The 25,792-nt window shown below is 41.3% G+C and overlaps 1 protein-coding gene across 1 annotated transcript in view; it reads right to left on the bottom strand.

Moving 5' to 3' along the window:
* Positions 1 to 25,792, bottom strand: part of eno4 (enolase 4) — a 75,363-nt gene that overhangs the window by 6,495 nt on the left and 43,076 nt on the right. The window contains exons 5-10 of the mRNA XM_080205836.1: positions 22,039 to 22,208; positions 17,241 to 17,372; positions 13,283 to 13,348; positions 12,935 to 13,093; positions 12,265 to 12,390; positions 2,516 to 2,708 (exon numbers count right to left, since the gene is read on the bottom strand). Coding sequence (XP_080061962.1) covers positions 2,516 to 2,708; positions 12,265 to 12,390; positions 12,935 to 13,093; positions 13,283 to 13,348; positions 17,241 to 17,372; positions 22,039 to 22,208 — 846 coding nt within the window. The remainder of the gene's footprint in view (positions 1 to 2,515; positions 2,709 to 12,264; positions 12,391 to 12,934; positions 13,094 to 13,282; positions 13,349 to 17,240; positions 17,373 to 22,038; positions 22,209 to 25,792) is intronic.

The raw sequence follows: 25,792 nt of genomic DNA, 5'->3' as shown, positions 1-25,792 counted from the left end.
CATATTCTATTTTCTCCTGCTGTTCTAGAGTCAGTTAGTATGCGTCCTTGGACTTTGGTATCCTTTTCCCAATGGAAGAAGGTGGAAGACAGTATGTCCGAGGTGTTTGGGGTCCTTATTTATGCTGGTTGTTTTTCCAAAGCTGTGAGAAATGTAGACAGAAACAATGGATGGGAGACTGGTTTTCATGGTGTACGGGGCTTTGTTCGAGATCCTTTTGATGTTTATTACAGTCTTGGACAGAGTGGGAGCCATACCAAGCCGTGATTCAACGAGATAAAATACTTTCTATGGTGCATCTGTAAAAGTTGGTGAGAGTCATAGTAGACATGCCAAATTTCCTTAGCCTCCTGAGAAAGTAGAAGCATTGGTGGACTTTCTTAACTACAGTGTTGGCATGAAGCGTCCAGGACAAGTGTTGGTGATCTAAACACCTAGACATTTGAAGCTGTTGACCATTTCCACTTCATCCCCATTGATGTAGACAGGGCATGTCCTCCACTACGCTTTCTGAAGCCCATGATTATCTCCTTCGCTTTGTTGACATTGAGAGAGAGATTATTGTCATTGCACAGTTCAGCAGATTCTCTATCTCTTTCCTGTACTCCATCTCATCATTGTTTGACATCCAGCCCACCACAGAGGTCAGCAAACTTGAAAATTGAGTTGGATGGGAACTTGGCCATACAATCATAGGTGTATAAAGAATATAGTAAGGGGCTGATGACACAGCTTTGTGAGGCACTGATGTTGAGGATGATCATGGAGGAGCTGTTGTTGCTTATACTTACTGGTTGCAGTCTATATGTTAGGAAGTCTAGGATCCAGCTGCAAAGGGAAGAGCCAAGCTGAGCCCCAGGCCATGGAGTTTGGAGATGAGTTTTGAAAGAAGTGTAGAGTTGAATTTTTAAGTTCAGAGGAACATAGTATGTAGTTGCACTGCTGTTTTTGGGAGAAAATTGGATTTTTTGTAATATCAACACCAACTATTTTCCTCTGGCTTTTTTTTTACAGATCAGGAATGTCTAATGTGCTGTCCCTGTTCAGTGGGTTTCCCATTTTAAATAGAAGACAGAAATTGGGCTTCCTTCCACTACCATTTTCATCTGGTGGTTTTGGAAGCCCAATAAAGACACACCAGATTTAAGTGTTTTTGGAAATATAGCCTGCTAAGGAGCCTGGAACTTTCTTAAAGGTCAATGTATATAAATGCTTTCACCCATTCAAATGTCACTATTAGATGTTGCAGTGCATTGTAGATGTGTTTACAATGTAGTGATTCATCATAGGGATCTTTCTGCAAAGGATGCATTGACGCTCATATTGGGCAGTATTGTCTCTTCATTTACATGTATTACAGTACTTTTCCAATGGCAAAATGCAACAGAAAATGTCACAAAATGTCCTGTCAGCATGAGTTGTCATTTCTCCTGAGATTTTAATAGACCTGGCCAATCTAAACAAAACTAACCACCTACTTGCTTCCTTACATTAATTAACAGACATTCTGCTTTGAAATTGGAATGAGCACCTTCTGTTCTTTCCTTCCTGTAGATTAATCTGTTGTTTGAAAAGCTGTGGCCATTATAAATGCTTGGCTATATTTCAAGTACTAAAGGGTTTTCACACAGTAAATATTCCATTCACCTGAGAATGAATGAATGAATTTCAAGAAGTTGGAATAATAAATTGTTTGTTTAATGTAGTTTCTGGTTTGTTGACACAAACTAATGGGATTACATGTATTCCAAGGTTTTTTTTCACAAGGCAGAATGCATTTTTTACTCAGCATCAATAAAATGTAAGCTGTCATTAGATTTTGAGAGGATTTCTTCCCCCTACCTCATCTCACCTAAGAAATGTAAAGTTCTTTTGATATTGCATGGAATCTGAGGAATATGCCCAGCGCATACTGGTGAGTGGCTTTGGAGTTTACATGGGGCATAGAGATAGCACGGATGATCTAGGGGGGCATGGAGAATATATGTATGCATACAGATGGCAAGGAATGATATGGTCTATCATTCTGGAGTGGGTAGGCATGGGGGATGCATGAGGGAGTGAGGTGAGGGGTGAGGTTTAGGGGTCTTAAAAACACAGTTGAGAGTTAGAATATTCTTTTGGAGAACTAAAATGTGCAGATCAATTTTCTTGAGCCAAGAGACAGATACAGTACATAATCACTATTGTAATGTAATACTATGCATTACCCTCTCCTTCCACTGTACTTTCATGTGATTCTCATTTTATTCACTTTGCTGCATCTTTCCTCATCTTTGACAGCCTTCAGAAAATCTAATTCTTCATGTGCACTTTCAGTGATTAGTCACTTCAAACCTTCTGAGATATTTTCTGTTTAACAGAAGCTACCTAAAGTAAGCTGGTACATATTGTTGGTTCTTATTCAAGAGCCAGGGTCTGAATGCTCTTATTTTTAAAAAGGCAGAATTAATGAAGCATATTGATTATTTTTACGCTAATGATGGTAATTAGTTCTAGATTATAAATAACATACCTTCCATCAGTTTAGATACTTGAATAAAGTTGGATATTGTGGTTTGATTGGTGAGTTTCAAGATCAAACCACTGTATCTATTTCCACCCAGGTTATCTGTTATGAGCTTGTCTATTGACCTTGATGCTGCATCAGCCAAGAAATAGCACTGGGGACTATGAAGGTAACACAGCTTACACCACTGCTCTTCATCCTGAGTAACAGAATAAATAGATATCATGTTGTTGTAAGTGAAAATTAGTTGTCTTGGGTAAGTTTGTCTTTACTGTAGTAAAATCTCCCAAGACAATTTACATGAAAGTTTTTAAACTAAATGTGACACCAAGTTACATGACCTGGACAAGTTAAAGCTTGGCCAAAAGTGATGGTTTTAAGGAGTGACTTAAGGTAGGAAAGAGAGGTGGAGGTGGAGAGGTTTAACGTAGGAATACCAATGGGTGGGATGGTGGTGGGGGGGGGAGGTGGTGGCAGTGAATAGCGGGGAAATGCAAGGACTTAGAACTGAAAAAAAAGGGCCAAATTTTCCAGTCTTTGGATCATCGGAGACCAAAAGTGTGACTGAGATATGGGTCGAAACCATGTAGAAGTCCTGAAGTGCAGACTTCCATGGGAATTGCTCAGGAAGTCTGAAATTCTGATCAGCATTTTCGCACTCCCCTCTTCCCAGGACCAGGAACCTATGAAGATATATACTTGCTATAAGACAGCTAGTGCTGTAAAAACAGGGCATGTCTTGTCATTCTCCCAACTCCACTAAGATCTGATGGAGTTCTCTCAAGGATGCTGTGGTCTGCATTTCTGGACCAATGGATTTGGAAATTCTCAGCAGAAATACAGAACAGCACTGTCAGGCAGATTTTCAGATGCCATAGCAATCTGATGATGGTTTCCGCACCCTAGAAAATTCAGTCCCTTGGGTTTTAAGGCTGGAGGACATGACCAAGATTGGGAGGGATAAGGCCATGGAAAGATTTGAAAATAGAAGGGGAATTCCTGGAGTGTGTATCAGATGGGTTTCTGGACCAATATGATGAGAAACCAACTAGAAAACATGCTATCCTAAATGGGATATTGTGTAATAAGAAAGGAGTAATTGGTAATCTAGTTGTGTGAGGCCCCTTGGGATTAGAGACCATAAAATAATAGAACTCTTCACGAAGGTGGACCACGACACAGTTGATCCTGAGACTAGGATCCTGAATGGAAATAAAGGAAAGTTCGATGGTATAAGTTATGAGTTGGCATGATGGATTCAGAAACGTTACTTAAAGGGATGAGAGTGGATAGGCAATGGCAAGCATGAAAGCACATCGGTGAACTGCAACAATTGTTCATTTCTGTCTGGCACAAAAATAAAACTGGAAAGGTGGCCAAACCACGGGTTACAAGGGAAATTGAAGATAGTATTAGAGCCAATGAAGAACAATGTGGGGAAATGCAAAGTGATTTATTTTGGTAGGAAGAACATGGAGAGGCAATAAAAAAAGGGTACATGTCCAAAGGTAGTACTGGAACACAGGGACTTGGATGTATATGTGCATAACACATTGAAGATGATTTGATTTATTATTGTCACTTGTATTAGTATACAGTGAAAAGTATTGTTTCTTGCATGCTATACAGACAAAGCATATCGTTCAGAGAGAAGGGAAGGAGAGAAAGCAGAACGTAATGTTACAGTCATAGCTAGGGTACAGAGAAAGATCCACTTAATGAGAGGTAGATCCATTCAAAAGTCTGATGGCAGCAGAGAGGAAGCTGTTTGAGTCAGTTGGTACGTGACCTCAGACTTTTATTTCTTTTTCCCGATGGAAGTAGTAGAAGGGAGAATGTCCGGGGTGTGCGGGTCCTTAATTATGCTGCCTGCTTTGCTGAGGCAGTGGGAAGTATAGACAGAGTCAATGGATGGGAGACTGGTTTGCGTGATGGACTGGGCTACATTCACGACCTTTGATAGTTTCTTGTGGTCTTGGGCAGAGCAGGAGCCATACGAAGCTGTGATACAACCAGAAAGAATGCTTTCTATGTTGCATCTGTAAAAGTTGGTGAGAATTGTAGCTGATACACCAAATAGAGAGACTGGCTAATCAAGCATACAGTAACCTAGGCTTTATTAACTGGGGCATAGAGTACAAGAGCAAGGAGTAAATGTTGAACTTGCATAAGACACTAGTTTGGCCTCAGGTAGAATGCTGCGTCCAGTTCTGCGTGCCACACTTTAGGAAAGATTCACAGGAATAGTTTCAGGGATGAGCAACTTCAGTTATGAAGATAGATTGGAGAAATAAGGGCTGGTTTCCTTGAAGCAAACAAGGCAGAGCAGTTTAATTGAAGTATTCAAAATCATGAGTGGTCTGGACAGACTGGACAGGGAGTAATTGTTCTCACTTGTGAAATGACAGAGAGTGAGAAGACACAGATTTACACGACTTGGCAAAAAAGCAAAAATGATACGGGAAAATCTCTCTCATGCAGCAAATGGTTCATATCTGGAATGCATTATCTGAGTGTGTAGTGGAGGCAGTTTTAATTGAAGCATTCAGAAGAAAATTAAACTATTATTACTAAAGGAAGAATGTGCAAGTTTCAGGGAGAAGGCAGGAAAATGGCAATAAAGGAATTTGGCATTCTGAAAACCAGTTCAGAAATAACGAGCCAAATGGTGGCCTGCTGAGCTGTAGCAATTCTGGATTCTGTAGTTCTGTGATTCTGTGACCCTAGATGGAGGATACTGAAGGGCAACACCCATCCAGTCAAGGCACCAGACCTGCATCTTCAGAAGATCAATAGCCTGTTCATGAATCATGACTGGCTTCAAAAGGCATGTACCTGGCAAGCACACCTCCGAAGAGAAGTGCGAGGTGAACACAGTGCTCGTGGAGGGGCACCTCATATCCATGTGCCTGACTTGGGGGTGACCAGGCCTGACTCAGGAAAAACCAGGGTAACACTTGAGGAATACCAGGGTAACTTTGAAGGGAGAGTGAGGTCCTACTCAGGAGGCAGCTCCAGGGGAGGGGGGCGGGGGGGTATTCAGGGCGGAAAACTCCAGGATACTGGGGGAAGACTACAGGGTACTAGGGCCTATTCGGGGAGACTAGGTGGAAGATTCCAAGGCATTGCAAATCTAGCTGGGTGAGACAAGGGGGAAAAATTCAAGAGGGAAAAATTCAAGAGGGATGACTAAGGATTAGACTGTCAAGTATGAAAAGCTCTGTTCCTGAGGATGCTTTCTGCTGTTGGGCCATAGTTTCTTAGAAGCGCCTCACAGAGGAAAGGGAAGCCTTCACCACAGGATTCTCAGAAGGGCCTCAGAAGGAAAGGAAGCTGGAGCAGTGCAGTAGGAGAATGAAGACTAATCATGACTGATGGTTCCACTCAAATCTGGGCAAAAGGAGGAGCTTCTGGAGATGGGCTGTTGACAAGGTGGTCCTTATGATGGAGGAATATGTGATACTTTCGACTGCATAAAGGTAAAGATGATAGCTGCGAAGAAACTTGCACACACACACACACACATGCATGAAATGCTTTTTGTGATTGCAGACAAGCTACACATTTAGGAAGTGAAATCCATTTCTACCAAGGAATCCCTCTGGTTGCTCACAGTGCCTTGATGGCCACATGGGTGCAATCAATGACTCCCTGCACCTGAGAGAATCCAGCGAAGGAGTCAAGTTCCACTGCCCTCTGTACCAGTGTTGCCATAGCTTTTTGAAACTCTATGTCAGAGTCAACCCTCTTGATTAGCACATCTATGAGTGGTCTTATACTATAATGGACAGCCACTTGAGAAATCCAATCCAGGTTAGCAACTAATCCTTGAAACAACCCAGGTGCGAAAAGGTTCAAAGCTCTGTTAGTTTTACTAGCAGTGTTCCCAAGTAATCAGCTAGACCTGAAGCAATCCTCAACAATGTCATAAACCCATGCCTGAATAGGCGCAGAGTCCTTCTGCACTGATGTCCTGACATATTTAGAAAGCTTATTCACCTACAATAAGCATGGCTGGGATTTTCCACTCCCTTTTGAGCTGAGGGGGTTGGGGGGTAGGAGAAAGTGGGGGGAGTTAGAAGACCAGAGTGGAAAATACGATGAAAAGTCCAAAGTTGCACATGATATTGCCGTGAAAGATTCCCACGAGGTCCCATTTCCCCTCTACTTTCAGTAGTGAGCTGCATTTCCTGCCATTCAATGTCTGGAATTTTATTTGAATATGTTTGCATCTGATTATCTGGCTCATACATCATAGTCATTCCCCAACTCCGCTCAAAGAGTTTATCCACAGAACCATGATGTCAGAAGAGCATGCATCATAGAATCATAGAAAAACTACAGCACAAACAGGCCCTTCGGCCCACAAATTGCGCCGATCATATCTCTACCTACTAGGCCTACCTATAACCCTCAATCCTATTAAGTCCCATGTACTCATCCAGAAGTCTCTTAAAAGACCCTATTGAAATTGCCTCCACCACCACCACCAACAGCAGCCGATTCCACACATCCACCACCCTCTGAGTGAAAAACGTACCCCTGACATCTCCTCTGTACCTACTCCCCAGCACCTTAAACCTGTGTCCTGTTGTGGCAGCCATTTCAGCCCTGGGAAAAAGCCTCTGAGAATCCACCCAACCAATAACTCTTAACATTTTATACACCTCTATCAGGTCCCCTCTCATCCTTTATCTCTCCAAGGAGAAAAGGCCGAGCTCTCTCAACCTATCCTCATAAGGCATGCCACCCAATCCAGGTAACATCCTTGTAAATCTCCTCTGCACCCTTTCAATGGCTTCTGCATCCTTCCTGTAATGAGGCGACCAGAACTCCAGTACTCCAAGTTGGGTCTGACCAGGGTCTTATAAAGCTGCAGCATTATCTCCCGATTCCTAAACTCAATTCCTCGAATGATGAAGGCCAGTACACCATATGCCTTTTTAACCAAGTCCTCTACCTTCGAAGCCTATCTGAGAGTCCTATGAACCTGGACCCCAAGATCCTTCTGATTTTCCACACTGCTAAGAGTCTTACCCTTAATATTATATTCCTTCATCCCAATGGACCTTCCAAAATGTACCACAACACATTTATCCGGGTTGAAGTCCATCTGCCACTTCTCCGCCCAGTCTTGCATCCTATCTATGTCATGCTGCAACTTCTGACATCCCTCCAAACTATCCACAACACCTCCAACCTTCGTGTCATTGGCAAACTTACCAACCCATCCCTCTACTTCCTCATCCAGGTCATTTATAAAAATCACAAACAGCAAGGGTCCCAGAACAGATCCCTGGGGCACTCCACTGGTGACCGACCTCCATGAGAAAAAGACCCATCTACAACCACTCTCTGCCTTCCTTGGGCAAACCAGTTCTGGATCCACAGAGCAACATCCCCTTGGATCCCATGCCCCCTCACTTTCTCAATAAGCCTTGCATGGGGGACCTTATCGAACGCCTTGCTGAAGTCCATATAAACCACATATACTGCTCTTCCTTCGCCAATGTGTTTGGTCACATTTTCAAAAAACTCACCCAGGCTTGTAAGGCACAATCTGCCTTTGACAAAGGCATGCTGACTATTTTTGATCATACTATACTTCTCCAAATGTTCATAAATCCTGTCTCTCAGGACTTTTTCCATCAACTTACCAACCACGGAGGTTAGACTCACCAGTCAATAATTTCTTGGGCTATCCTTATTCCCTTTCTTGAACATAGGAACCACATTCGCAATCCTCCGGAACCTCTCCCGTCTCCATTGATGACGCAAAGATCATCGCCAGAGGCTCGGCAATTTCTTCCCTCGCCTCCCACAGAAACCTGGGGTATATCCCATCCAGTCCCGGCAACTTATCTATCTTGACACTATTCAAAAGTTCCAAGACATCCTCTTTCTTAATGTCCACATACTCAAGCTTTTCAGTCCGCCGCAAGCCTGCAGTACAACCACCAAAATCTTTTTCGACCGTGACTACTGAAGTAAAGTATTCATTGAGCTATTTCTACTAGTCCTATACAAACTTTCCCACCATTACATTTTATAGGCCCTATTCCTTCACATCTCATCCTTTTACTCTTCACATATTTGTAGAATGCCTTAGGGTTTTCCTTAATCTTACCTGCCAAGGCCTGGCTTCCTTAATCTTACCTGCCAAGTCGTGACTGGTTTCAAAAGGCATGTACTAGCAAGCACACCCCCGAAGCGGTGAATGCAGCACTCGTGGAGAGGCACCTCATATCCAGGGGCCTGACTTGGAAGTAACCAGACCTGACTCAGGAGAAACCAGGATAACATTTGAAGGGAGACTGGGGACCTACTCAGGAAGACAGGTGCAGGGGGTGGGGGGGAGGTGAATACAGGGTGGAAAGCTGCAGGATACCAAAAGAAGAATAGAGGGTAATAGGGGCCTATTTGGGGAGACCAGGTGGAAGATTCCAAGGCATCACAAGTCTAGTTGGGTAAGACAAGGGGGAAAAATTCAAGAGGGGTGATTAAGGTTTAGACTGTCAAGTATGAAAAGCTCTGTTCCTGAGGGTGCTTTCTGCTGTTGGGCCATAGCTTCTTAGAAGGGCCTCACAGAGGGAAGGGAAGCCTTGGGCACAGGATTCTCAGAAGGATCCCACAGAGGAAAAGGAAGCCTGGAGCAGTGCAATAGGGGAATGAGGGCTAACCATATCCATTCCACTCAAATCTGGACAAAAGGAGGGGCTTCTGGAGATGGGCTGTTGACAAGGGCAGGAGTGTGTATGACTTCTATATTCTCAGCTGCTCTCAGATCCCTGACATATTTCAGGGTCCACAAAAGCTGCAAGGAACAAGGTTATCCACTGAAGAGGTAAATGATGACTTCTGTGTAAACGCCATTGAGTACAGATGCAACATGATACAATGAAGCTCATGCTGCAAGTCACACTTTGGTGGAGCAGGCCCATATGGATGCTGAAGGTGAGGTTCTGGTGTCTGGAAAAGTCTGGTGGCGCCTTGCAATACAATCCACAGAGGGTGTCAAGCATCATTGACAACTGTTGCACCCTGGCACTGCAGCAAGGGGAGGAACTACTTGAGGAAAAGATGTTGATGGGAATGACACTCTGAGGAGGTCCTCAAGACAGAGAATGCCGGCTATGAGGAAATGATGATGTCCTGATGAGCCAGACAAATGCTTATTGCTGCTAGATTCATGGAGGGTGATGAGGACATTGAGTCAGGACATTCCATTATCTTCACAGTTTTTGTGAGCATTCCTCTTCTGTTCAGACTGATGGCAGTGCATGTTGTCTATGATAAGGCTCCTGTCATGGGACGTCACTGTCGCCCATAGTGCTTACATTCCAGGAGAAGGATGATGGCTTGCAGTGGCAACTGTGCATATAGATCCTTAGAGTTTCTCTGAATGTCTGACTCCTAACTGACGCATGAAGTTCAGGGACGCCACCAACTTTCTGTAAACCTTGCACAGAGCACATGGAGGAAGCCCTGGATTGAACACATTGCCTCTATCTTGTGCAGGAATCAGCTCAGGATTACAGGAGCTCATTGGAACAATAGAAAAGGTGTAATTAATTGGACTTTATTTACAAGGCGACTGTTATGTACAAGTGGTTTACAACCTTGTCCAAGCTATGCGACCTGAGTTACTTAATCTTTCTAAACCTGTCACTACGCCTTGGTGCACCCTCAACATCCACAGTGAAGGTAGAGGCAACCAGCGGTCTACTATTCCCTGTTGTATGTGATGACCTTCGTGGGCATTCTATGGCAGGCCACGATCTGGACGGACCGCAGCCTGCTTTTGGAGTTCTGCCACCCTCCTCAGCCTGTGGAGCTGAAGTTGAAGCGGTCACAAGAGGGGTTCAGATAGGTGGGACAATCCCGAGTCCCCTGGATGGATGGCCTTGGTGTGTGCACCAGCTGATTCTTCTCCCTATGGACTCCAGAGGGCCGCTGGCACAGTCCTTGAGATATGTGGGCAGCCGGAGTGAGCTCGAGAAACCTCACCATCCTCTCGCCCTGGCACTGATGGATCCCAGAAAATGTATGCACCAGGGAATGCATGTCCTGCAGCAGTGCTGGGCAAATGTCTTGCACCAAGATCTCCATTGCAACCACCACCCTAGCTGTGTTAACCTTGTTGTATTTCAGTCTTGGCACAATCACCCTCTGACATAAAGTCTCTTCCATGCATTCTTTCAATCTGAGGGGTGTACCAGACATCTCTTCCTGATTTTTCCCAGTTTTGCTTTAGAGCTCCAGCAACTGAAGCATGACTGAGTCCAGAGACTCAGCATCCGACTGAGACTCAGCAATCCCTGGCCTCTAGCAATCCTCCAAGTTCTGGCATCCTGGGAGTCCCTTCCTTAGTAGTCATGATGTGGGTATGCCGGCGTTGGACTGGCGTAAACACAGTAAAAAGTCTGACAACACCAGGTTTTAGTCCAACCGATTTATTTGATAATAGACTCACAAGCTTTCGGGGTTAGCCCCTTCGTCAGGTGAATGGAGAGTTCTGGCCTCAGACAGAGCATATAAAGCACAGACAGTTTAGAGATTACTGATTAGAATGCGAATCCTTACACCTAACCTGCTGTTCAAGACCTGAAGTGGCTGACAATGTGAGTGGAAGGAGCACTGATCACAGGTTAAAGAGATGTGTATTGTCTCCAGACAGTACAGTAAGTGAGGTTTTGCAAACCCAGGCAAGTCACGGAACCTGGTGTTGTCAGACTTTTTACTGTGTTTACGCCAGTCCAACGCCAGCATACCCACATCATCCTTACCATCATCAGAGTAGCAGTCAATGAGAAAAGTGATTTGGACATGACTCACATGGCTTATGAAGCTTAAGAAAGCAAGTGAATGTTTCCCTTGAGCTGGCTTGACACAAGATCTCTGTGGATGTGTAATGGCTCTGAGCGTGTGTGACTTGAATGCAATGATAATAATGACTTACCCTGGTACAATGGAGATCATTCATCCTCTTGAGGCATTAGATGGCTGTCTTCTTCTGCAAAGTATTAGTGCTGACCACTGCTGCCAGTGCTTCCCATGCTGGATTGGAGATTTTGTTGGCAGGTCATCACCCAGTGTGTGGGTATATCTCATTGCGGTGAGTTTCCAGGGAAGTGTTGGTGAATTTTGGAGCAGTATGCTTCAATTTTGCAGCCATGACTTCCCAGGAGCAAGTGTGCAGGAGAGGTCTTTAAATGTGGCACCCCAAACAATAAAGAGCTGATGTGATGGTCGGCTGGGCAAATCAGATACTGCCCCACCAGCAATATGGCATGGAACCTGTGGAAAAAGGTTTACTGCCACTTTTCACTCACGCCATCGGTGTTTGCCGATTTTGGAGAAAATTCCACCCAATATTACATTTGTTATCTTCCAATCCCATATTCCTCAGCTCTGTGTCTCTCATGACCAAGGGTCTGTCTTCCTTAAAAACCCATCTCTTTACCTGGTTAACACTCATTCTTTGGCTGATGCATTGTTCCCTATATCCTGTGAAGTGCTTTGGGGAAAGTTATGCTATGTTAAATGTATTTTTACAAAAGCAGTAGGTTTTGCAGTAGGTTGCCATTTTAACGACTGAATCAAAATAAGATCTTTAAACCAGATCATACAGTAGTTCACATTATTTATTCATAATGATCTTAATCTTCTTAAATTTCTGTAGTTTTGGTAAACTTTCAACAGTATTTTGAAATTAACGATCATCTTTCAAGCTAATATAAATGATAATTACCAACCTCCTTTCGAAGGGGGTCTATCAGACCAATGATTGATGGATATTTTTCCAATAGGCTTGTGTACAGTTCTATCATTTCATCGGGATGTTTTAATACTCCACTTATAATTTCATATTTCTCCCTCTCCTGGAAGACAAAGAGAAATGCCCAATCATTATCCAATTTTGGTATGGAAAGAGGCATACAAAGAAATTTGGCAAGGAAAAAGCATTTGACATAACCATATATTTCATTATGTTTTTTATCATAAAACATTGGCTCTTCGATGTTTATCCTATCCAAGTCAAGCCCTCACAACCTTACAGCTCAAGGCTCAGAGTATCCCAATATGCATCATACAATTGAAAACTTTGTGAACACTTATATCTTTAAAGTTTCAATAATACCTCAATTCACTATGAAATAAATTAGCTGTATAATGCATCATCTCTTATACTAAGGTCAGTGTGCCTTTTTGGGTCATGATAAAACTGCACCAACCAATTTGGTACAGACAGATCTCCATTTGGTGAATGGCAAGATATGTTATATCTCTAAATGAGGAGACGTTGAAAAGTGCAAATGTTTAGAGAGGGAATTCCAGAGACAGGGAGGGATGAAGCCATTGAGAGATGGTACATGAGGAACAATGTTAATTTCATAAAATTATGTAAATTTAATCTTAACTCACATAATCCATCAATTCATGAGCAGCGCAATTGAGCATCAAATGCAGATCTTCTCCCAGTGTCAATTCTAGTGCGTTACAAGCCTCTTGGATCAACTCAAAAGGCTGTTCTGTTTGATCAAATCCTTTCTTCCAACAGCCTGAGTCTGACATTGCTGTAGGCTGAATGTAATAAACAGGAAGTTACTTATTTTGTTAGATTAGTTGCTTAAAATTTGTGATTTAATCATTCAACACCAAAAAAATTGTCTTCTTTCTTCTAATAATTTAATTTTAACATTGCACATAATATTGCTTTTCTGGCTGTTTAATTGGGATAGATTATAGATGCATTGTTCAACATATTCTTACTCCAGGTTTTTGGGTGAATAAACATTTGGTAATTTGTTGTTGAAGAGATATCATCATCTTAAGACTCTGCAAGACAATATCAAAGAGCCACAATTAGATTCTCAAACCATTCCATGTTGGTGATAAGAGTAAGCAAATGTTCCAGACTTATTAGGAATGGATGTTTTTGTTTATAAACACAAATTATTCCACAAGATATTTGAGCTCAATGACACTTTATTGGTTTCCACGGAAATTAAGCATTCAGTGATAACCATTATAACTGACAATTGCACATTTACAAAGATAACCACCACAAACGATAATTATACATGTAATCAAAAACACTTATGATACCATGAACTAGAGATTTCACATGATGCAGCTCTTGAGCTTGAGGAATTGGCAAGCCATGCTTTTTTAAATGTTAAAGTATTTGTTCTAACACCCCTCTTCTTGTAGCTTTCTCCCACAAATGCATTTAAATCGTCACTGCGCTTGATTTGGGCGCGGATCGGATTCCTGCCATTCGCAGGTCTCGGTAAAGTTGCTATCTGTCCGGACTCGGTTGCAGATTGCGATAAAGGCTTCACACCCGATTTTACCATGATTTCGTGCCCGAAAACAGGCGCAAATTGTTGGTAAAATCAGGCCCATGGCTGATCTTAATGAATTTCAGTTTTTACAAAATAAGCTTTTCGTACATCGTACTTTGGCTTTATCTTGACTCAGTTATCACTCAAATAATTCACTGCCTGGCAGAGATGCATCCTTGGAGCAGTTAATCCTACAGGGGACCATTGCTAAGACAAAAGGAATCGTGTGCCCAAATGCTTTTCAGCTAAAGTTACATGTGCTAAACAAAACTGACTTTTCCAGCCTTCTAACTAAAACGTACTTGACAAGAAAATGTTAAAAGTTAATTATCTGACTTTACATGGCATTTGATTATTGGAAATAAGCTGCTGGAGTTACTTTCATTTTTCCTTCCTCATTCTCTTCCAAAGTAGGATAGGTAGAAATTTGTTGTCTCTAATTGTTATTCTGAGGAAACATGAAATATCAATGGAACAAAAACCAATCTTTTATTTAGTACTCAAATTTCCAAATATTCAGATGGAACAAGCTATTGCTCAGATTAAAATCAGTATTCAAGACTGCACCAGCAATCAGGTGCAGCAATTAACATTTCACCAGGAAGTGCAGCTAAAAGTAGCAACAAACTAATATAAAATTAAAATTGTACCAAAAACATCGTTATTTGTAATGATCTATTATGTTTGTAACAAGAAACAAATTACTTGTGAAGATATGGCATAGTTTAGGGCTTGTGAGTGATGTATGGTTACAATGGCATGAGAGAGAGGCTGGCATTTTTGTGCTTCCGTTCTCATCGGGCTTGAATGACAATGGAAACATCAAACCATGCAAGATTCCCAAATTGCATTATACATCGGTGGGAAGTCTTGTAATGATTGTCCCCTGTGACATAACGGGAATCACAATGTTCAACATCAGGAACCCATTAGGATAAAATTGAATCTAATTATCTATCAATTGTGCCTGATAATCTCCCCTATCCTTTTATATCATCCATTTACATTTACGTGAGGGCACGCTAATGTGAAATGCAATGGGAATCCCACGGCATGCACCTGGAATGCAGACCCACCGAGGGAGATCAGATTAATGCTTGGGCAGTACCGTGACATTGCATCATTACTTCCCCTTTGCACTGCCTCCTGGCCCTGGGGAAAGCTATTGGGAAGGGTTCTATTTTTACTTCTGTGGCCCTTTCAAAAGGCTCAAAAAAAAAGCAGAGTCTGTCCTACCAGGCATGACATCGTGGAACTCGCCCTTTGGAATATTTTTGAAGTTGCCAGCAATATGGTGGAGAAAACCACAGTCAGGGCTTCAATGTCACTTTTCGGGCCTGCTGCAACATTTTGCCTCAAAGGAAAAGTTCCATGCAACGTTTAGGTTGTGATTAGCAGGTTTAGAACAAACAGTAAATTTAGAATTCTAGAATAATTAAATTAAATAGGTCAAAGGGCTTCCACCCAAACCCACTGTGATTTTAGTCCAAAACAATTCACAAACTGTCCAACGTACTCCATCAAAATTTGAGTATGGGTATGCGATCTGAATACATTTGTTCCAAATTACATTGGTTTTCTGATGGCTCGTTTGGAGATTGAGCCTTTGCCTATCCCAAATATGAATAGCAACATAACTGGATAGTAATAGTGGAGAGGTTGGTGTTGAAAATGTGATTAAGTTCAGGACTTCCATTATCAGAATTCCTTGGGCATTTATGTAGTCCCAAATGATGAAGATTCACCAGAAAAAGCTCTTCGACCACCAGAAAATGTAGAGATCCTGAGGATTCAGGCCAGGACTGTGACTTAAATCCTCAAAAATTTAGGGCTACATTTTTTAAAGCAGTTTGAGACTTTTATTATTGGACTTTTTGGCTTGATTTACATGCTTGCATCATAATTGTGTTCGGATTGGAAAACAACACCACTATTTGCAGACAAAATATGAGAACTCCCCCCTCCCCCCAACCCCAAAAACCTTGGCCATGTCAGGGATAGCTTGTCATAGTTTCACAATTCAGTCATACATGCCACAATTACTGGCCTGCAGATTTGAGGAAAATAGTGATAGAACAATTCTATCTATAAACCTTAATCTCACTAGAGGTAAACACGTGACCGATATGCTACATTTAAAAAACATAATCAGTCTTTTTCTGGTTGCATTGGCAATGTTCTTGGTAACTATCAGTCAATCTCAAAAACAAACAAAAATACATCTTACAATGTCAATTATTGAGCATGTGAATATTTATTGGGAAATTAGAGATGAGCAATAAATGCTGGCCTTCCCAGTGCCACTCACGTCCCATGAGTGCATTATAAAAAAGTAAAAAAGAAACAATATCTTTGCAATGCTTTTACAAACATAGGAAAGGACCAGTTGGTCCATCAAACCATTTTATATGTTCCTGTTTAATGCAGGGGAAAACCCTCAACACTGGTGCTCCACAAGGCTGTGTTCTCAGCCCTCTACTATACTCCTTATACACCTATGACTGTGCAGTCAAATTCCCCTCCAATTCAATTTTCAAGTTTGCTGACAACACCACCATAGTGGGTCAGACCTTAAACAATGATGAGACAGAGCACAGGAATGAGATAGAGAATCTGGTGAACTGGTGCGGCAACAATAATCTCTCCCTCAATATCAACAAAACAAAAGGAGATTGTCATTGTAAAAGGAGAACATGTCCTTGTCTACATCAATGGGGATAAAGTGGAAAGGGTCAGGAGCTTCAAGTTTTTGTTAAGATCATCAACAATCTGTCCTGGTCCTCCCATGCTGACACTACAGTTAAGAAAGCCCACCAATGCCTCTACTTTCTCAGAAGATTAAGGAAATTTGGCATGTCGGCTATGACTCACCAACTTTTACAGATGCACCATAGAAAGCATTCATTCCGGTTGTATCACAGCTTGGTATGACTCCTGCTCTGCCCAAGACTGCAAGGAACTACAAAAGCCCAATCCATCACGCAAAACAGCTTCCGATTCATTGACTCTGTCTACTCTTCCCACTGCTTCAGCAAAACAGCCAGCATAATTAAGGACGCCATGCACCCTGGACATTCTCCCTTCCACCTTCTTCCGTCGGGAAAAAGATACAAAAGTCTGAGGTCGCGTACCAACCGACTCAAGAACAGCTTCTTCCCTGCTGCTGTCAGACTTTTGAATGGACTTACCTTGTATTAAGTTGATCTTTCTCTACATCCTAGCTATGACTGTAACACTACATTCTACGCTCTCTCATTTCCTTCTCTATGAATGGTATGTTTTGTCTGTCTAACGTGCAAGAAAGAATACTTTTCACTGTATGTTAATGCATATGACAATAATAAATCAAATCAAAATCGTTACAATGATTAGAATTGCCTTACCTGCTTATAACTGAGGTTGGATTTTGGAACGGCTATCACTTCCTTCAACAATTTTAACTTTCCTCCAGAAGACTTCCCACAACTAAGCAAACTTACCATAGTAAGTGGCATTCTCATTTCTTTGGGAGGCTCCTAAAAATTTCAAATTACAGTTTTAGGTTGTATTTACAACTTGGAAATATGTAGATGCTTTCCTTCCACATAGTTAGATTTCTCTAGTACCAGAATAACTTGCATTAAATATGGTAATTTCCCAAAACATCATGTTGGTGCATATCTTAACATTTGATATCTTTACACACCAGAGGTGGTTAATTACTACCAAGAGGCATAATGATTGTACGTTTTGCCTCACAGAAAGCTTGCATAATTAGAGTGTTGGTATTTTTTAACAGAAAATTACAACACTGTCAATGTCGATGTTATATTATACCTGTTTGTCCTTGGATATTTAGTAGAACTTTATAGCTGTGAAAGGTATTTAATATACTACTAATATAAACACTGTTTGTGGCTGAACTTAAACTATTTGAACCCATAACAAAATGCTACAACCAGCACAAACTATAAATACTACTGTAATATACATCAGCATAAAAGACTGAAACATCTGGACTGGCACATAGTGATCTTTCTCAAGGATTGGAAGAAAAAGGTAACCTCTCCAACCAAGCAGACATTGATGAAAGTGACTAAGGAAGTCAGCAGAGAAGTGCAATCTGTCCAAACTGGAAACAATGAACCTAGGGGATCCCAAAACTCAGGAGGGCAAGAAAGGTGATAGCATAATAGTTTCAGGTGCCAAGCCCACATGCTGATTTGTCCAGCATTCCTATGCTTAGCTCTCCTCAGAACAATACATCTTATAACTCATTCTTCTCTCTCTCCAGGCACCGCACATCCCCATCTGAACAATACTTGCATTCATCCTTGTCCTACTGCTTTATCAGAACTAAATTCCACTCTCCACATATATTGTCCCTTCCTAATGTCCACATAAGCCATTACAGCTTTTCTTGCAGGAGAAGAAAGTCAACAAAGTCAAGGACAAGTCTGAGGCAGAGGGGGTTGCTGTTGTACACGGTAATCATCCTAAGACTTGCATCTTGATGTCCATTGGCTATGCATGCCCACCTGTCCACTGGGAAGGAAGTATTTTTCCAGGAAAAGCTGCTGCTTGTGTTGCTCCTGCTATTAGTGTCATTGATCTGCTTTGATATTTATCAGAGGTGCTAGTTAGAGTTGCATAAGCAGCTCCCACGCTGTGGTGAAGGTGACAATAGGAAAGCACAGCTGAAGGTGAGTGAAGTGCAAGGCAAAAAGTTGGCAATCACTACAGAAGCAGTCTTTGAGGGGTATTCTGAGCAGCATCTTCTCATCTGGCCATGACTGGAGCTCTTCAGTTTCACAGGTCAAGACTTTCCAGCTCATCAGTTTCACTGAAGAAGCATACTGCACTGTGCACTCACCTCAGTGACCCTGGTAAGTTTTTTACAGTTTCACACAGCTTGGAAAATAGATCTGCTGCCTTTTAAATGCAAAATTATTCATTAAAACAAAATTTATTTGCTGTAAGTTACATGGGGGGGTTCCCTATTCACCTCAAACTTGCCCATGTGAAACTCAAAAAAGGCTGGGGTGATGTCAGGATGCCAGCCCTACGCTATACTTAGGGGTTTTAACTCTCTGCATGACCCAAACTTGTCTTCCCCAGATGTAAAAATTCTATCTATTCTTCCTTCATCTACCTTGTTCAACTCACAATTTTAAAGATCTCTATCAAATCATTTCTATCTCATTAGCTAAATGAAAAGCTCCAATTATATTAATATAATTGGGAGGCAAGGGATGAGATTTTGGAGTCTTTAGCTTTGATCTTTGGGTCCTCACTGTCCACAGGGATAGTGCCAGAGGACTGGAGAGTGGCAAATGTTGTTCCTCTTTTCAAGAAAGGAAATAGGAATAACCCTGGTAATTATAGGCCAGTTAGTCTTACTTCAGTGGTCGGTAGGTTAACGGAAAGGTCCTGAGAGATAGGATTTATGACCATTTGGAAAGATTCAGTTTACTCCGGGATAGTCAGCACGGTTTTGTGAGGGGGAAGTCCTGCCTCACAAATTTGAGGAGGTAACTAAGTGTGTGGACGAAGGTAGAGCTGTTGATGTCGTATACGTGGATTTTAGTAAGGTGTTTGATAAGGTTCCCCATGGTAGGCTCATGAAGAAGATAAGGCGGTGTGGGATAGAAGGAAATTTGGCCAATTGGATAAGTAACTGGCTGTATCATAGGAGACAGAGGGTGGTGGTGGAGGGAAAATTTTCAGACTGGAGGCCAGTTACCAGCAGTGTATCACAGGGGTCAGTGCTGGGTCCTCTGCTTTTTGTGATTTTTATCAATGACTTGGAAGAAGGGGCTGAGGGGTGGGTTAGTAAATTTGCTGATGACACCAAGATTGGTGGAGTAGTGGATGAGGTGGAGGGCTCTTGCAGGCTGCAAAGAGACATTGATAGGATGCAGAGCTGGGTTGAAAAGTGGCAGATGGAGTTTAACCCTGATAAGTGTGAGGTGATTCATTTTGGTAAGACAAATTTAAATGCAGATTATAGGGTCAACAGCAGGGTTCTAAGGAATGTGGAGGAACACAGAGATTTTGGGGTTCATATCCATAGATCTCTGAAGGTTGCCACTCAAGTGGATAGAGCTGTGAAGAGGGCTTATAGTGTGTTAGCGTTTATTAACGGGGGTTTGAGTTTAAGTGCCGTGGGGTTATGCTGCAACTATACCGGATGTTAGTGAGACCACCTTTGGAATACTATGTTCAGTTCTAGTCACCTCATTATAAGGAGGATGTGGAAGCACTGGAGAGAGTGCAGATGAGATTTACCAGGATGCTGCCTGGTTTGGAGGTAGGTCTTATGAGGAAAGGTTGAGGGAGCTGGGGCTTTTGTCTTTGGAGCAGAGGAGAATGAGAGGCCACTTAGAAGTTTATAAGATGGATTGATAGAGTGGACGTGCAGAGACTATTTCCTTGAGTGGATGTAGCTGTTACTAGGGGACATAACTATAAGGTTCATGGTGGGAGATATAAGAGGGGTGTCCGAGGTAGATTCTTTACTCAGAGAGTGGTTGGGGTGTGGCATAGATTGCCTGCTGTGATAGTGGAGTCAGACACTTCAGGAACTTTCAAGTGGTTATTGGCTAGGTACATGGAGCACTCCAGGATTATAGGGAGGGGATAGTTTGATCTTGGGATTGGACATAGCTCGGCACAACATTGAGGGCCGAAGGCCTCGTACTGTGCTGTAATGTTCTATATTTCTGTATACGTTATAACTTTTCATGCCATTAGGTGAACATAAATTTTTTTTTTAAGGAATAGATTAGAGAATATGGAGTTTTTGAAAAAGCCAACAAAACTGAACTAATGTTCATGTCCTTGTTTGTATTTTCTGTACAGACTTAGCTCCATCTGTTGTCCATTTTTCATGCAGTCATGCTTCACGTCAATCAATTTTTTTTCAGTGTTTACCTCTAGATATTCTTAATGCCTTTGAAATTAGGTTGTAAGATATTGATATGAATGCTTAATAAATGAAATTTCTTGTTCTTTTATTTACAAAAATCATTAGCCCATCAATTTTAAAAGGCTATCATTCCACAACAGTCATTTAGTACGTGTTAAATATTTTACTTTTATTTCTAACCTTATTTTAAAGACAAGTTAACAGTAAACATTTTCTTATCCAAGGTTAATCATTACATTTTATTAGTTTTGATCAGCAGACACGGTCATTTCCACCTCTTGATTAATTTCAAACATCTGCTCATTTACTTTCTCTCAAACCATTAGTCTAGATAGCTTCAGTAAATTCCAATTATTTTTCCCTTGCTTTTCATCAACAGTTTAACTCCTCATCTAGCAATATGCAGTTCATTATTCCTGAACAAAACCCTTACATCTAAAAAACACAAGTTATCTACAAAATTAACTTTCTTAAATAAATGCATTTTAATGAAAGAGTATCTATCATATTAATATTTGCTGTGTTCTTGCATAAAATTCATGAAATAAATCTAAATCATTGCATTACATATTTTTTCTTTAGTACCTCACATCGACTTCCCATGTTAGCCTGTGTCCTCATAATAATGTTACTGTCGTAGCTTCCTCTCCCACTTAGCTCAGCAGGCAATGTTACTATATTACTTACCCCTCAGAAACAACATCCAATGTTATGAATGTTACATCTCTACTGAACTTAACGTTACAATAGTCGATACTGTGCTGCATAGAGATGACATGCTAATGGCAATGCTCATACATGCTGCCTGTTACAATGCTTGATAAACTGTGTTCTGTCCTCCCTTTACTTTTATCATTTCACCCCAGGATACCATCACTATTTGCTTAATTTTCCTTTCCCTTATCATTTTTGGATCACTCTCTACAAGGCTTTCACTTACCTCATCCAAAGATCCAATACAATCTTAAAGATCTGTGCAGTATTATGTTTGAAGTATCATTCACATTGAATGTTAAACAATTTCACAAATATTTTAAAATTAAACACCAAAATTTTGTTAACATACACTAATTCAAGGTAAGGCACAAAGGTTAAGCCTTTATAAGCTGAGGATGTGATTTTTATATCAACATAAGGGACCTTTTGCCTTTCAATTACATAGCTTAAAAGTTGTAGATTTCATTTTTACATAGTTGCAGCTTGTATTATTTAAATAGTAATTACGAATAGAATAAACTTAAAGGCTAAAAAGAATAGTTTAAATGTCCACCTACCCCTTTGTGATTCAGTGAAGCGATATGTAAATATAATGAGGAATTCTGAAGTCTGGTTGCGGCTCTAGCCACTGCCAATGATACAACACCAATTGCCACTCCACCAGGGAAAAATGGTTCTGGTGGTTCGCGGGGTTTGATTGGTTTCTCTGGAGCAATACTTTTCTTGGCTGTAATATAAAATATTGTCTTTCAAATATATATCCAATATGATCTTCCAGAATAATTTTGATCATCTAGTGGAATAGAGGAAGAACTTTCCTTTCTCTTTTTCCAGCTAATTAGCACTGAGAGTGTCTCTGTATCATAATGCTTGAGGCATTGCAAGTACATAAGACAGGCCAGGTGGACCAGTGAGTCATTTCCTGTTCATCATTTTCATATACTGAATGTAGGAAGCCAAGTGCTTTTTCAGATGATCTAATTTTTAAAAGGTCAGCTATCCCAAAGCTGACTTTCAATCAGTACAGATCAATCAGACTTCAATCAATCATGGACACCAGTTATGTGCCAGTATTTCACCCAATTAACCATCCTTCAGAAATAAACCTTGACAGTGACTGTCAGCAGACTATTCAACATCAAAGCCAAAGCCATGTCTCTCTTCTACAAAATACACACACACCTTTTGAACAAGGATTGCTGAAAACTGACTGGGAATATGAACTCTAGCAATTTTCACCTGCCCCCAATTCAAGAATGCTGATGTCAATTGTAGCATCCTAACCTACATAACATTTTAATATCACAGAGGTTTACAGCATAGAAACAAGCCCTTTGGGCCAACTTGTCCATGCCGCCGTTTTTTAAAACGCCTAAGTTACTCCAATTGCTCACATTTGGCCCATATCTCTCTATACCTATCTTATTCATGTAACAATCTAAAAGCATTTTAAAAGACAAAATTGTACCTACCTCTACTACTACCTCTGGCAGCTTGTTCCAGACACTCACTACAGTATGTAAAAAAATTGCCCCTCTGAACACTTTTGTATCTCTTCCCTGTCACCTTAAACCTATGCCCTCTAGTTTTAGACTCCCTTACCTTTGGGAAAAGATATTGACTATCCACCTTATCTATGCCCCTCGTTATTTTATAGACCTTTATAAGGTCACCCGTCAGCGTCCTATGCTTCAGAAAAAAAAAGTCCCAGTCTATCCAGCATCTCCTTATAACTCGATCCATCAAGTCCCAGTAGCATCCTAGTAAATCTTTTCTGCACTCTTTCTAGTTTAATAATATCTTTTCTATAATAGGGTGGCCAGAACTGCACACAGTATTCCAAGTGTGGCTTTACCAATATCTTGTAGAATTTCAACAACATGTCCCAACTCCTGTCTTCAATGTTCTAACCGATGAAACCAAGCATGCTGAATGCCTTCTTCACCACTCTGTCCATCTCTAATTCCACTTTCAAGGAGCTATGAACATGTACCCCTAGATCTCTTTGTTCTTTAACTCTCCCTACACCCTACCATTAACTAAGTAAGTCCTGCCCTGGTTCAATCTACCAAAATGCATCACCTCGCATTTGTCTAAATTAAACTCCATCTGCCATTCGTCAGCCCACTGGCCCAACTGATCAAGATCCCATTGCAATCGGATCTTCACTGTCCACTATGCCACCAATCTTGGTGACATCTGCAAAATTACTAACCATGCCTCCTATATTCTTATCCAAATTCTTAACATGAATGACAAATAACAGTGGACCCAGCACCGATCCCTGAGGCACTCCACTGGTCACAGGCCTCTAGTTTGAAAAACAACTCTCTACAAATGCCCTCTGGCTTCTGTCAAATTTCAAATAAAATTTGATTTCTTGATTTCCTGCATCTCCAACCTTTTATTCCAGAAATGTAATTTTCCCATCTCCCCTGACTCATTTGATCATAGAAATTTTAATGTGTGGACAAGTAAATTAAGGCCTCTCCAAATTAATTTTGCTGGAAAGATGTAACCCAAATCATGAGGCAGATGATAATAAGCATTGAAAGGCTCACTCATGATTTGAGGGGGTGGGTGAGAAATTCTGTAGAGCCCAGGCAATAGTTCATCCAAGATAATTAATGGGTAATGGAGAATGATCAGACAATGGCTGGCAGGACTTTAGTAGAGGTACTGGAAGAACATTCATTTTCTATAAAAAGACTGCCACAAGTCTATTTTTTGGCCATGACACAGTGACTTCCCTTTAAGGGAAGCTGTGCTGTTCAGGATCATTAAGCACAGTTTGCATAGCACAGACTCTACCTATTTGGACATCTAAGTTGTATCAGAGTTTGATGCATATCAAAGGACCCCTGTTTAAATATATTAATGAGCCCCCTGTACATTTCAGGTTGGAGTCTAGTTGGCTACTTCAGAGTCAAAACTGCAGCAAGCGTAAAGAAAGTAGACAATGTGAGTAGTGAGGAGGAAGTAAGGAGGTTTCAAGGCAATTAAGACAAGTTGAATGAGTGAACAAACATATGGTAAATGCAGTATAATGTGGATAAGTGTGAAGTTATTCACTTCGGTTGAAAAAACAGAAAGGCAGAATATCAATTAAATGATGATAGAATGGGAAATGTTGATAGACAAAGGGATCTGGGTATCCTTCTACACCAGTTACTGAAAGCAAGTACGCAGGCGCAGCAAGCAGTTAAGAAGATAAATGGTATGTTGCAAAGGTCTGAGTACATGAGCAAGGGTGTTTTACTGCAGATGTACAGGGCCTTATTGAGGCCACACTTGGAATGTTCTGTGCAGTTTTGGTCCCTTTATCCAAGAAAGGATACACCTGCCATATAGGGAGTGGAGCAAAGGTTCACCAGACTGATTCGTAGGATAGCAGGATTGTCATGGGAAGAGAGATTAGTTCAACTATGCCAGAATTCACTGCAGTTTAGAAGAATGACAGGGACGTCACTGAAACAAAATTCTTACAGGACTGGACATACTGAATAAAGGAATAATACGTCCTCTGGCTCAGGAGTTGAGAACAAGGGGACACAGTCTCAGGATACAGATTAGACCATTTAGGACTAAGATGAGGAGAAACTTCTTCACCAAGAGGATGGTGAACCTGTGGAATTCTCTATATTATAGATAGCTGCGAATGCCAACTTACTGAATATATTTAAGGAGGAAAGAAATAAATTTCTAGACTCTAAAAGCATCAGGGAGGTGAGGAGAGTGCTGGAGCATAGCGTTGAGATAGAAGATCAGCCATGATCATATTGAATGGCTCCTATTTTCAATGTGTCTATGGTAAGAAGCCAATGGGAAGTTTATTTTTAAATTCTCTGTCTCACTACTGCACCATTCTCACCAAAAACAGCAGCAATATGAATTTCATTCCTGGATGTTCATAAATGTTCCATCTTCCAGTGTATAAAATAGATTTAATGACTTTAGATTAGTCATGTAAATGCTTAGCCATAGGCCTGCAGATATGCACAGCAGAATGATCTGCAATTCTGCATTAAGGACTTCTCTTGCAGGGACAGAAAGATGCAATATGCAATAGTATGCAATATAAAGAACAAAAAACAATACAGCACAGGAAACAGGCCCTTCAGCCCTCCAAGCCTGCGCCGCTCATTGGTCCAACTAGACCATTCTTTTGCATCCCTCCATTCCCAATCTGCTCATGGGACTATCCAGATAAGTCTTAAACGAGCCCAGCACGTCTGCCTCCACCACTCTGCTTGGCACTGCATTCCAGGCCCCCACCACCCTGTGTAAAACACGTCTCTCTGATATCTGAGT

Source organism: Carcharhinus amblyrhynchos, chromosome 17 (assembly GCF_965287045.1).
Source record: "Carcharhinus amblyrhynchos chromosome 17, sCarAmb.v2.hapA, whole genome shotgun sequence".
NCBI lineage: Eukaryota > Metazoa > Chordata > Chondrichthyes > Carcharhiniformes > Carcharhinidae > Carcharhinus > Carcharhinus amblyrhynchos.
The sequence above is the reverse complement of the archived record's forward strand: the minus strand, read 5'-3'. Positions and strand labels throughout refer to the sequence as shown.